The sequence below is a fragment of the Trichosurus vulpecula genome, chromosome 1 (genome assembly GCF_011100635.1).
Source record: "Trichosurus vulpecula isolate mTriVul1 chromosome 1, mTriVul1.pri, whole genome shotgun sequence".
NCBI classification, from domain to species: domain Eukaryota; kingdom Metazoa; phylum Chordata; class Mammalia; order Diprotodontia; family Phalangeridae; genus Trichosurus; species Trichosurus vulpecula.
In genome coordinates this window covers 273,646,246-273,660,156 of record NC_050573.1, presented here as the reverse complement: position 1 = coordinate 273,660,156, position 13,911 = coordinate 273,646,246, and the positions used below count along the sequence as shown (strand labels likewise).

The 13,911-nt window shown below is 36.2% G+C and overlaps 1 protein-coding gene across 1 annotated transcript in view; it reads left to right on the top strand.

Moving 5' to 3' along the window:
* Positions 1-13,911, top strand: part of TOX (thymocyte selection associated high mobility group box) — a 381,802-nt gene that overhangs the window by 164,419 nt on the left and 203,472 nt on the right. The window contains exon 2 of the mRNA XM_036741561.1: positions 12,430-12,495. Within this exon, the coding sequence (XP_036597456.1) occupies positions 12,430-12,495 (66 nt within the window). The remainder of the gene's footprint in view (positions 1-12,429; positions 12,496-13,911) is intronic.

Here is a 13,911-nt window from a genome sequence, read left to right as displayed (position 1 = left end):
AACCTGAGCCCTGACTAACTTTCCAGTCTCTTATACCTTCCTCCCTGCCATGCAGTCAGTTATCCAATGACACCGGCTTCCTGGCTGTTCTTCTCATGTGACTGCATTGCTCAACCCCGCACATTTTCACTAGCTCCCATACCTGGAATGACCGCCCTCCTTATTTCTGCTTCCTGGATTCCTTCAAGTTCTCAGCAAGTGTCATCTTCTATAAGAAGGCATTCCCTTCTTAATCTTCTTCCACCTTAATTCCTTCCCTGTGAGATTATCTCTAATTTATCCTGTGTATATCTATTTCCATATATAGTTCTTTTCATGTTGTCTCCCCCATTAGACTACGACAGCAGAAACTGGTATTATTTTTGGTTTTTCTTTTGTCCCCAGAGCTTAGTACAATGTCTTGCACATGTTATTATCATCCTTGTTACTGTCGTTCACTTATTTCAGTCGTGCCTGACTCTTCATGACCCTATTTGGGGTTTTCCTGGCAAAGATACTGGAGTAGTTTGCCGTTTCTTTCTCGAACTCATTTTACAGATGAGGAAACTGAGGCAAACAGGGTTGAGTGACTTACCCAGGGTCACCCAGCTAGTAAGTGTCTGAGGCCACATTTGAACTCAGGGCTTCCTGACTCCAGGTTCAATGCTCTATCCACTGTGCCACTTACATTAAAGCACATAGTAGGTGCTTAATAAATATTTGTTGACTTGTGGACACTGCCATTAACGGTGAGAAGTCTCTAGCTGTTTTATATGCTCATCAAGTCGGGGTAAGGGTGAGGAGCGTAGTACCATGGAAAGAACAATAACTCAGAAGTCAAAGATTTAAGGTCCTGCTACTTAAGTGATCTTCAGAAAGTCTTAATGTCCATGAGTCTCAGTTTTCTCAATGGGAACATGAGGAGGTCGGGCTAAATGGTTCTAGGCACCCACTCCGAACTCAGTCGCTAAAATACTATGAATTTATTTGCAAATGGTTCAGGATACAATGTCATGCTCTAGTGGCTGTGCAAAGATATGTTAAAAGAAACAGTTGCTAAGGGGTGGTCTGTCCTGGAGAAAAAGAAACTTTGCTGAGATAGAAGCACTTTAGGGAACCACTAGAAATTTAAAAAAAAAAAAGCATACCGAAGCTATACATAATACATTATTTAACCTTCCTGGGCCTCAGTTTCCCCATCTCTAAAATGAGAGGGTTAGACTAGATACCACTAGCATTTCTTCTAGTTCTATACCTATGAGATACACTGTGATCTCTCAAGTGATGATGGAGCAGAGAGTTCTATGTGTGTTTTAATGGCTTCCATTTATGCAGAATGCAATAGTTTGTAAAGCAATTTCAGAAACATAATTTCATTTCATCTTCATGACAACCCTCTGAGATAGGTAGCAGGAGAAATAGCCATCCTTTGCAAATGAAAAATCTTAGGCCCAGGGAGGTGCTAGTAAGTGGCAAACACAGGTCTTCTAACTTTAAATCCAGAAATCTTTCCTTAACAATATTAACTCTTACAGCACTACATAAAATGGTAAGGTAAGAGACCTGACTCTAGGCTTAGTCACCCATACTAACTTATCATAATATGTAGGTGGCACAGTGGATAGATATCTGAACCTGGAGTCAGGAAGACCTGAGGAAAAAAACAGTGTGTGAAACTTACTGTTTGACCCTGAGCAAGTCACTTAACCGCTGTCTGCCTTGGTTTCTTCATCTATAAAATGAAGATAATATAACAACTTCTTTCCAGATTTTGAGGATCAAATGAGATATTTGTAAAGTATTTTGCAAACTGAAGCATTATATAAATGCTAACTATTAATGCTAATAATACCTGACATTTATATAGCATCTTAAGATTTGCAAAATGCTTCACAAACACTCTTTAAATTTGATTCTTAGAAAAATTTGCTGAGAGAAGTACTATGCATGTATTATTTTCTCCATTTTACAGATGAAGAAACAGAACTGGAAAAAAGTTACATGCCTTGCACACACAGTCACCCAGAAATCAAGTCTTTTTTTCTTATCCTAGGTCCAAAACTCTATGCACAATGCTACCCTGGCCTCTCAAGTTAGCTGACAGTCTAATCTAGACTATGTCAGGCAAGCATACTGCAGGTGAATTTTCTAACATTGAAGGGGGCTGCCTTGCACCATGCAGTTGTAGGAAGAAACTCATATTTTTGTGTATTCAGAAAAACCTTTGATTCAAATCTAACATAGAGTATCCAGGCATTCTGCATTCAACTTGAGATTCCTAAGACAGGAATTTTGGCTGATATAATTTTTCTTTTGAAAGCAGATGGAAGTTTGGAGGTGTGTTCTCTTTGGTCTTTCTCCACCAATAAGGAATATATTTAGGCATTTGTGCATGCTGTGGCTATGGGAAGCTATTACAGGTTAATTTTAATATACCAATAGGACCATAGCAGGTAGTTAAAGCCCTCTGGAACCTTGCCATGATAGTTTCTGCCTACAGTTTTATGCAAAAGAACAACAGATATTTCCATGCCAGGGCATATTCGTGGGGTGTAAAACAAAGAAAACCAATCATCTCTCTCCAGGCTACATAAGTAAGGCTATGGATAGAATACTGCATTCCATCTGAGGTAATGCACCATGCTATGAAAAGGACATTGACAAATGGGGAAGGAGCTGGCAAATGACAAAAAGGGATGAAATGTTTGGTCAAATAACCAAAGGGAAATGGATAGAACCACTATAAATATTAAAATTGCGAAAAGAAAAACAAAGAACAAAACTCTATAGTTTTGTGGGATTACTATAACTTGGAGGAAGAGGGACAATTAGTAAAAAAGATATAAACTAAGATTAGAGAAATTGCTATAATCATTACCAAAATGTAAATGAGGCATCAGAGAAAGCATAGGAGATTGTGGGCGCAGATATGGGAAGGTAGGCAAAAAAAAATCTATACTTAGAATGGTAGAAGAATTTTGAAAACCCTACATCTGTATTATAGAAAAATGGATTGAATGACCTTTGATATTTCTTACAACTGAAATAAAGTGTACAAACCAAGCTGGTGGATAAATCTCTGGTTGGAGTAAATGCTTTCTAGGCATTTTTCTGGTATTCAGTCAGTTAGTCAAAATGTTACTAGGCTTTTACTTATAAAACCTGTAAATACTTTATCCAGTCTGAAAGAGAAAATAGCAAATATATCAGAAAGAAAATGGTGCATGTCTGGATGATATACACTATAAAGCAGTATTTTTAATTTATCTAGGTTTTTGAAAAGTCACCAAAATACTACTGCTTCTATTAACTTTAAATGTTTGTCATATCAGAGGTCTCTACAACCAACATAGTTTAATGACAATATAATTGATCCATAGTGGTCTATCCTATTATGACTAGTTAGAACTATATTGAGCTGAGCAGTAATAAGTTAAATTTTCCATGGCAATTACTCTATACCTTTCAAATTTTAAAATTATTCCTTTTAAATCTTAAAGTTAAACAGCATGTTCTTGTACTGTTTACTATTTTTTTTTCTTTTTGAGAGATTATATCCCATTTTATCCAAATTCACTTAGCCAACTATTTTTTAGATTTTTCTTACTTGAGCGTCTTGCGTCCTAATTTTTCAATTATACTCCTCTGTACATCTTTCCTTTAATCTATTATCTTTATGGTTTTGAGAGTGTCAGAATTGAACACATTGTTCTAGATTGTCTACCCAAATTTTTGCAGAAAGGGACTCTTACATTTTCCCCCATATGACAGATGATGAAAAGTTCTCCGGGTGACAAGGAATTGTACTAGCAATGAAAGAATCAACACCCAAATAAAGTAATTAGCCTCAGATGTTTCATGCCCCATCTGTATAAGATTTAGGAACTGTGGTAAATGAGGTGAAAGCTGATAAAGTGTGGAAATTACTGAACATGGGTTAGGAGTGTTATCAAATATGAGTATATTTCATGAATTATTCTTTTAATATATAGATTCAGAACCATTTGACTGAAATATGACAAAGGGAAGCCAGACACTAAACTTGCCCTTCTTCCCCTGTTGCTCACCTAAGTTTCAACTAAAAACTTGAATTTTATAGCTATATACCTTATAGGTAGTTAGAAAGTACAAGTGACAAATGTAGTGCATATATAGAATTTTCTAAATATGGAATCCCATATGAAACAATAGATCATTGCCCAATTTTATTTAATGTACATTTTCCCCTTGCTGTCTTTTGGTGGTTTAGTCAATCAATAGAATTTTGTAATGGGAGTTTTGATTGGTTTTCAATCATTTCCATTATGTACACAAGAGTAGGTTTGGAATTGTGTCTAAGGTTTCTTCTTCTCATCAATCAAGAAGCATTTACTAAACACCTATTATGTAGCAAGCTGCATGCTAACCATTGGTGATATAAAGACAGAAATGAAATAGTTAGACGGCGTAGTCAATAGAACATTGGACCTGGAGTTGTGAATGTTTTGGACACTTTCCAGCTTCGTGACCCCATGCACGTCATTCAGCCTCCTCCATTTCCCCTTCTGCAAAGTGAGGCACCCACTTCCCAGGGTTGTTGTGAGGATCAGATGAGCTAATATTTGTAAAGAACTTTCCAACCTTAAATGCTACATAAATACTTGCAATAATGATGACAGTAATACCAGCTAACATTTATACAGCACTTACTGTGTGCCAGGCACTGTGCCAAGTGCTTTGCGAATATTAGCTCATTTGATCCTTTCAACAACCCTGTGAGGTAGCTGCTCTTATTACTACCATTTTACTGTAGAAGAAACTGAGGCAAATAGAGGTGAAGTGACATGCCCAAGGTCACACAGCTAAGTGAGCCCAAATTTTAACTCAGGACTTCCTAAGTACAGGCTCAGCACTCTAACTACTTTACCACCAGCTTCCTCTTAAAGATGATGATGATGATGATAATGATAACAGTCTCTGCCTTCAAGGAGCTTACATTGTATATGGGAATACAGCATGTACATAAACAAGTATATTCCAGTTTATTCAAAGTAAAAACAACCTCAATTTGGGCGAGGAGGACTAGCAATTGGGGAATTAGGAAAGACTTCATTTATAAGGTGGTACTTGAGCTGAGTTTTGAAGAAAATGAGATTCTAAGAGCAGAAGGAGAGTGTATTCAGTGGGGGCTAGGGGGTAGGGGATAGGGGGAGGACAACCAGTACAAAAGCGTGGAAATAAAAAAACAATGTCATGTGTGAGACAGAGCAAAAAAAATGCAATTTGTCTAGAACATAGAGTGAGAGAAAAGTGGCAATGTCTAACAAGGTAGGTTGAGGTCAGATTGTGAAGAACTTTCAGAGTTAAACAGAGAAGTTTATATTTGATCACACTGGCAATGAGGAGTCGGAGTTTACTAAGTAGGGGAATTATATGGTTGAATCTTCACTTCAGGAGAATCACATTGTCAACCATATGTAGGCTGTATTGGAGAGGGAGAGGTTTGAAATAGAGAAACCATTTATGACACTACTGCAGTCATGTAGGAGAAAGAAGGTCAGGGTCTGAATGCTCATTGTATCCTCCATGAATAGAAAGGGACAGGTGTGAGAGATTTATGTAAATAGAAAGGACAAGGGAGAGTGAAGAGTCATGGGTAATGCCAAAGTTGAGAAGCTGGATCACTTGGAAGAATGGTGATGCCCTCAAAAGAATTAAAGAAGTTCAGAAGCATCATTCATTGAATGATACATGGGGAGGACTAGTCCTTAATATGATACCAAGACAAAGTTACATTTGTCAGCATTTCCAGCTTCTGTTTCATTAGAACTAACTCTTTATCACTTGTGTAGTTACTGCCCTTTATGCCTTCCACTTACTTGTGATGAAATTTTTCTCCTCTCCCTTACACATCTGAATCATTTAAAATAGGATAAATCACACTTTAGGACAGAATGATAAAGATAAAAGAAATACATGGTTTAGCTGTGAAATAATGAGACTGCTTTACGGATCATATCAGAACGTTGCCCTTCAAAGTAGTTCCCATGGGAGGTGAAGCATTTATTCTGATAATGACACCCGGGCTCAAAACATTCTTGCAAATCCTTTTTTGGCATTGTTTTCAAAGATGGTTTATGGGCAGCACAAAAACATCATTCCCTTTATTTTATAGTCATATCTTGTTTCTGAGCCCTAGTTGCAGTTACCTATTTTAATCATTTACCTGATTGTCCAGATGCAGTTTGAAATGATTCTTGGCTTTTTGCAAAGATCAAATCCATCCTCAGAGAATGAAAATTTGTCACCATTCTCATATGGGAAAGTTTAGAGTCAGGGCCAAGATTAGGTCTTGATTTTGTAGAGTGGCCTTTGAGCAACAGCTTTTCCCCTGTGGAATGGTTAAGCTTATCAAACAGGTTTATGTTCAGCCCATCCTTCTTCATGCAGTTCAGAATGATAGAATAGTATTTGGTTCTCAATTTTAAATGAACAGAAGACCAGCTGAGAGGGTTACTATTTTCTAGTTCAGCCACATAGACTCACTGGTTCTAACACACAGTCACACAAAGAGCCAGTGTGGTACTCCCACTTTCTTCTGTTTGGACATTGATACACTCTTCTATGTCTGTTCTCTCTTCCCTCAGTCAGAGCTGCTTTTAATGACCTGCTGTGCTCAGTATTACCATTTCATTCAACTGGTGCACGGCATGGAGGCTGATGGATTCAAGACTCTATCTGACATCAACACATGCATCCTTGAAGCTGGAAACAAAATAAACATACATCCTCTCACTGATGCCTCATCACTCCCCACCCCCTTTTTGACATAATAGAGCTGCATAGCAAGCCGTGATGTTAGTTTAGTAATATATTATCTGATTCTTTTATGATATGTATGTACATACAGGATATTTATGTGCTTTGATAACATGTGACTTTTGCTGTCACTATTTTTTAGTAAGACTTATTTATTTGAAAACCTTGATGCTGTTAGAAAGATGCAAACAGTGGTAATATACCTATTCCCCAGGGTTGATATGAGGATAAAACAAGATTTTTGAAAAGTGTCTTGTGAATTATTAGGCTTTGTAAATATTATTATTATTACTACTGAAAACTCTGTTTATAATTTGAGTGCTATGTCTTAGAGTCCTTGGAGGGGAGTTAGGGTAATCAGCTAGTTGGTACAGTGCTATTGCACGTGGAGTCAGGAAGACCTGATTTCAAATCCAGCCTTAGATACTTACTAACTATTGTGACCCTGGACTGCTTAACCTGTCTGCTCCAATTCCCTCAACTGTACAGTGAGGATAATAATTGCATCTATCTCCCAGAATGTCGTGAGGATCAAAAAAGATAATATTTGTAAAGCACTTAGCACAGTACCTGTTACATAGTAGGTGCTTCATGTTTGTTTCCTTCCTTTCTTCCTTCCTTTTCCAGATAAGAGTGTGCAGGTTAGAGTGGACTGAGGAAAAGGGCACTGAATTAGAATCAGAAAACCTGGGTTCTCTGCCCTAACTAATCGTGTTACCTTAGGCAAGCTGCTTCACCTCTCAGTGGGTCCATTTCCTCCTCTATAATAGTAATAACTGAAATGAATGGCTTGAACTAGGTAACCCGTAAAGCCCCTTCTAGCTCCAAAATTTCAGGATTGTCATCTCTGCTGACAATTGGCTAAAATTACGTGATGCCAAGGTATTCAGAGAGTGCTGGCCCAGCATGTGACCTGCCAAAGTTTCCAGTATATATATTCTAAATTAAGTGTGGTTGGCTGCTACTGTCTTCATGGAAGCTTTCAGGAGCTCTGTGCTAGCAATATTGCCACTTTTCCCTCTGTGCTTACACCTAGTCGATCATATAACCATCTTCTTCCTGTGGGCAGAGAAAAGAACCCTATTTGTTCTTACATATTTTTGAGTGGTCATAAGCACTTTTGCAATAAACACAATTATATATGGCAGTGGGATTGATTGTTAGCTTCATTCAAAGAGCGCCTACTCTATAATTTCTATCCAGGCAATTAATATGCTTCATAATAAATAATAGCATGGTTACTATCTCTAGGAAAGTCTAGAGCCAAACTTTGAATACCTAGCAGTTTATATGTATTGTTTTCTTATAGATCCTTTGGCTTTCCTAGCAGCTAGGTCTGTATTGGCCATCTACTAATCCATCAAACAAACAAGACAGCACACTTTTATCAAGCACCGCTACTGCCAGGCACAGTGCTAAACACTGGAGGTGCAAAGTAAGACAAAACCTTCATGACGCTCACGATCTAACAATCAGTGCCCTTGCTGTATGGTCCTCAGTAGAATGTGAGCTTGTTAGGGACAGGGTGTGTTTCCTTTTCTAATGTAGTGCCTTTCATAGAGTCGATGCTTAAGAAGTGATTTCCTAACTGGAATGGGATTCCAGTTGGTTTTGTGCTAACCTCCTTAAAACTAAAGAAGACCAGAGTTACAGTTTTGTCTTAGGACACTAACTAGATGAGTGATCCTGAGCAAGCAATGGAAACTCTCTTGGACTCAGTTTCCTTATTTGTAAAATGGAAATAATAACACCTATTTCACATGGATGTTTTGAGAACTAAATAAGTCAAGTGCTTCATATACCTTAAAGAGCTGTGATCTTTGCCACATTCCAGAAACTGTCTCCCCTGTCTTCAAGCCAAAAACAAGCCCTTATTTCATTCATTCAGCAAACGTATATTAAATGCCTAGCATGTATTTTGCACTGTTAGACACTGTGAAAAATACCAAGATAAAGAAAACATGGTCTCTGACCTCAAAAAATTTAGGATTGCTTTGGAAGAGAGAAGTCATATGCATATAATTTTAATACACATTAGAATACAAGCACATTAAAAGTAAACATTGCTTCCAGCTGACAAACTATGGTATTTGGCCAAATCTCAACCATTATAAATATACTTCACAAGTAGTAATTCATTTCCTATTAATGATTTTTAATCATTAAAGAGAGAAAAAGAAAAGTCATGGGAAGTATTTCCCCCAAAAAAACTATTTTTTTAGTAGGACCACAAGTCAGTGTTACTTTGATTCACTTAAGAAACTGCTAGAAAAGAAGAAATATCTTAATTTCATAGGCATCCTGGCTAGGAAAATGCCTGCTAAAGAGGTCTCTGTTTGTTTTCTGCCCCATTATCAAAGCAAAGTAGGTAGGCTATATATGACCATAGTCAATTTTTTAATCCTGATATTTTGAGGTCCCCAGTTTTCTCCTATATGTTAAAATTTTACCCTAATTAGTTATATTTTAAAGAATAATAATTGTTTAAACCTTCTAGAGGCCTACTTGGTTGGGAGTCACATAGAACGTAGGCTTAAAACCTATTTCTGCCAAGTGTGTCACCATGGGCAAGAAACTAACCCTTCTGAGCCTTACTTCTCCATTTTAAAAATGAGAGGGTTGGATTGGATTACCTCTCAGGTCTTCTCTAGCACTAAATCCATAATCTCATTATAGCTTCATAGTCTTTCAGAAAGAACATTTCAGGGGAGTTGCAATTTCTTTGAGTAAATAGTAGAATCTACCTCTCAATTTTTAGTTGTTTAAATAAAAGTTCACTTTAAATCATTGACTATTTATTAATCATCTACTACATGCAATGATATTCAGCTTAATACTTATTGCTTAATTGGTTTATTTTTATGACACTTCAAAATGAGTTCTAAAATTACGCCCCGAAGGTTATGTGTTTGTTTCTGCTTTTTTTCCTCCAAAATTGAATAACTAGCTAACTCATCATGCTCCAAAATGTATATCACAGTATTTAATAATTCTTGCAGCCACATATCTTTTCATATTAAAGCATCATTTCTCAGTTTGGTTTTGCTCAGGTAATAACACTTTATGATAAAAGCGATCTTATCAAGAACATTAATTAACATTTTAAATTATGTATTAACATGAACATTGAATTGTTAAATAATTTGAAGATTTTCTTAATGGCATGAGAGTTTAGGAGCTGAGATCCACGGTGTGCATAAGATCATATGGAATTCACTGAACCACTTCTCCTTAGTTTTATCTGTTACAATCATAAGAACTGTCAACATTTAAAATATTTCTTTTGGGTCTACACATTAAGAACATTTGCAAACAAACCATAGTAGTCAAATAGTGAATAGATGATGCCAAAAATGTTAAGTAAATTTTTGCAATCCCAATATGATCTACAGAATATACCAGCTAGCCAGGATTTGAGTAGGGTGGAGAGGTCAGCCATCCGTTGTGTTGAACCAAAATATTTTAATTGGGGTAGACTAGAATATCACACTATCTTTTCACCTAGCTTACAATACAATATTAGGTATGTCCTTTGATTTTTGGTACCTTAGACCAATTGTGTTAAATTCAAATAAAAATGGAGGCCACTAAACCATACATAAGGATCCCTGAAGACTACATATGACTTAGTAAACCACATATTAACCATGTATGTTTTAGTGTATTTTTATTTTCTGAAATATTTCCCAATTATATTTTAACCTGGTGCACACAGCACCCAAGAGTGTTGTGGGCTGCATTCTGGTGATGTATTTAACACTTTGGCCTTAGATAACGTACATCAATTGAATGATCTGTCCAAGTGAATATTTGTTGAACCTTTATAAAAGTGCTATTTCTGAATGGTACTACCAACCATTTCTTTCATGATTACTTGTATTTCTGTTTAGGGTCATATATGAGCCACAAATTATGAATTTTTTTCACAGAATGAGACAAGGTAATGTTAAGAATGTCATGGACATCTTCAGCTTTGTATATTAGAAGAGAACCCAATATTCTTTCTATCAGAATGGTGTTTGTGTGTTTCTGTATCTGTAACACATAAATTTAATAAGGTAGCTGTTTCCTTGCATCACTATTGGTAACAGCAAAAAATTGTATACTTTTATATTTGCATTTAATATATACTTCATTTTTAAATGTATGTATATGCAAGTCAATGAAGTCAAGACTGGATAATAGAAAAATGGTAGAGTATTGCAGCCTGCTTAAGGATTAAGTATAAGCAGCCCACCGAAAATCTGAATAGAATGCTAGCACCTTCTCCTTTTCCTAATGTCGATGCTGCTGCTTAATGAATAATTTGAAATTCTCTTTCATTTGATATATCTTAAGTTGAACTTACTAATCGGTTTCTTCCTTCCAAATTTTTCAGTCGAGCCAGTTTAGAGAGACAACATGAGACATTTGTGATGCACTATATGAATTATTTAGATATATTTTTATATTTGTTGATCTATGTACAATAGACACCCTCTTCAAAAAAATCCATCCATACAACTCCCTCTATACAATGTACATTGACTGAAAACTGTTAATTTATCAATTATTAACAGAAAGAAAGAGAACGTCCTTTAATTGGTCTACAAGCCTTTGTTAAGCACCTACTACGTACCAGATACTCTAGTAAGTACTAGGGATACAGGGTAAAAAGTGAAACAGTACCAACCCCCTAACTTTGATAGTGTGGTATTTAACACTGACCATTGTAACTGACCAGAGCTGTGTTGCTTCGCAACATTACATCACTTCATACAAGTCAGCATTTTTCTGTAAAGTTTTTCATCTTAGTCCTTCCTCGTGGACCAATAATTTGCCATTTTTAATAACATTCTAATTTAGTCGATCATTCCCTAATTATTGGGCACATTTTGTTTTCTAGATTTTAGTAAACAGAACCTGCTTACCCAGATTAGAGCTGGATAATTTTAGAAGGATAGATTTAACAACTAATGTAGCATATTCTAAATTTTATGTACTAACTAATTCTTCCCCACAATTATTTGCCACTTACTCTGTCCAAATATATATATGTGTATATATATATGCACATATATATACACACGTATTTGTGACTATATACATATACATACAATGCATGTGTGCGTATTTATATGTGTGTGCGTGTATGTATGTATGTGTGCATGTATAAAACAAAGTGTTTTTTTTCCATCAAAATTTCACTTGAGTTGTCTGCTGAGACCAGTTTTAATTTGTTTTGAAAACTCAGCACTTGTTCATTTCTCAGATCTAAAGTTAGAATCCATTGAGCTGTGCCTCAGTACATTTTCCATTTTCATCTCCTCTTGTCAGAAAGTGTGCCATTCATTTAATCCTTCATTACGACCAAACAGCAATATGTAGACAGGGTGAACAAAATGAGCCATTTTGTTTTAAAACAGATTGCAGATGAAAGGAAACCATTCATTTCGTGCTTACTTGCTGTAATTACTAGACCACTAATTACTCCCAATCACTGACATCCAGGGTCAATGAGGATGACAACAGGAACATCAAAGGCAAGATGGGCTCAGCGAATGACAGGTTTCCCATATTCCAGGCTGCAGTATATTTTTATGGTTACTGTTTTCCAGTCGATGTAGAAAAACATTCAAGATTGCTGAATGTTTACTATTATTTCATTCGCAGTTTGACGGTGAGAACATGTATATGAGTATGACAGAGCCGAGCCAGGACTATGTGCCAGCAAGCCAGGTGGGTTAATTAATCTTCTCTGCCTTGTTTCAAATTGTAATTAAACAAATTCAAAGAGTTGCATTGCAAATGAGTGGCACTATCAGTAACTGCTGCAATCAGGAATAATCATAATTTATAAACAAAGCATTTAAGCCTTGTTTCCAGTTAATGAGATAGAGCTGATAAAACACCGGAGTTGGCGTTTGTTGAAAGATGCTACCTTGTTTCCTCTCCAGAATGCAAGCAGCTGTTTTGCCAGCATGATCTTTCCTAAACAGTTGTTTTACCTTTAGGAAATAAAGTCTTTACAGGTGCAGGTTATTTGTGCTCCTGACTGCAGACAAGTTAATCATTATAAGCTGCACATGTCACAAATAGCTTTAATTATCCGCTGTTAGGCCAGTTTTAGACCAAGTGTTGCATTTAGAGCAGAAATCATATGGCTGGAGAAGGTTTGCCAAGAATGAAACCATCAGCAGTACTATAATGATTCTCTCAAAATCTACTATGAGGTTTTCACTTCTAGGCCAAAATATATAGTATGATGAGGCTCTTCAAGGGCATAGTTGAATCCATTTTGCTGGAAAGAGTTGGCAAAGCCTTTAGTCAGGAGACACAATGATGACAAAAGTACAATGGAAACAAAAGGGACATTTATACTTTTAAAAGAAATGCTCATTTGTTTGTTAAGATTCTTAAACTTAGGTCTTTAGCCCAGAGAGAAAATTTAGAAGCAAAGTGTACTAATTATAACTATCCCAGACTATACACACAATATAGGATAACAGTTATATGGGAAAGAGGAGAGAAAAACCAAGGAAGATTTGGGTATGGTCATCATGTGGACCTTTTCTTCCTTGTATTTTATAGGAGTGGAAATCATTTCAGTTTTAAGTCTGATAAGTCAGATAAGTCAGAACAGCAGGAGTATAAATTCATATACAGTGATTTAAATACCTACCTTCTGAATAAGATAGTTTCCAACTCTAAGTCTATGATCCTGTAATCCTATTCTATCTTTAATAAATTGGCCAGAGATAGGCTGTTAAAATGTTGCACAATAATTGTTTTGAAACTTCCATTCCTTGATCATTAATGTTTTTAAAGTAAACACTTAGGGTTCAACCAAAAAATGGTATTTTGGGTTTCCTTGTCTCTAGACTCCATTTTCTTTTGGTCTGTTGCAGTAATGATTATGAGAATGCCTTTGGAAGCCTTACTTTTGCATTTAGGGTTCTCATGTGACTGAATTCATCAGCTAAAAATGCTCTAAGATCCATAGGTGGTTGTGAATGGAATTGTTTGATTAAAAAATGAAAAATGTTATTATTAATTTTTTTTTCTAACCATCAATCCCCAAACTGTACTGACAAGTTTAGTATTACTATTAGATTAAAGCAACCTCATGTCGTCTCATTTGTGCCTTTAGGGTTT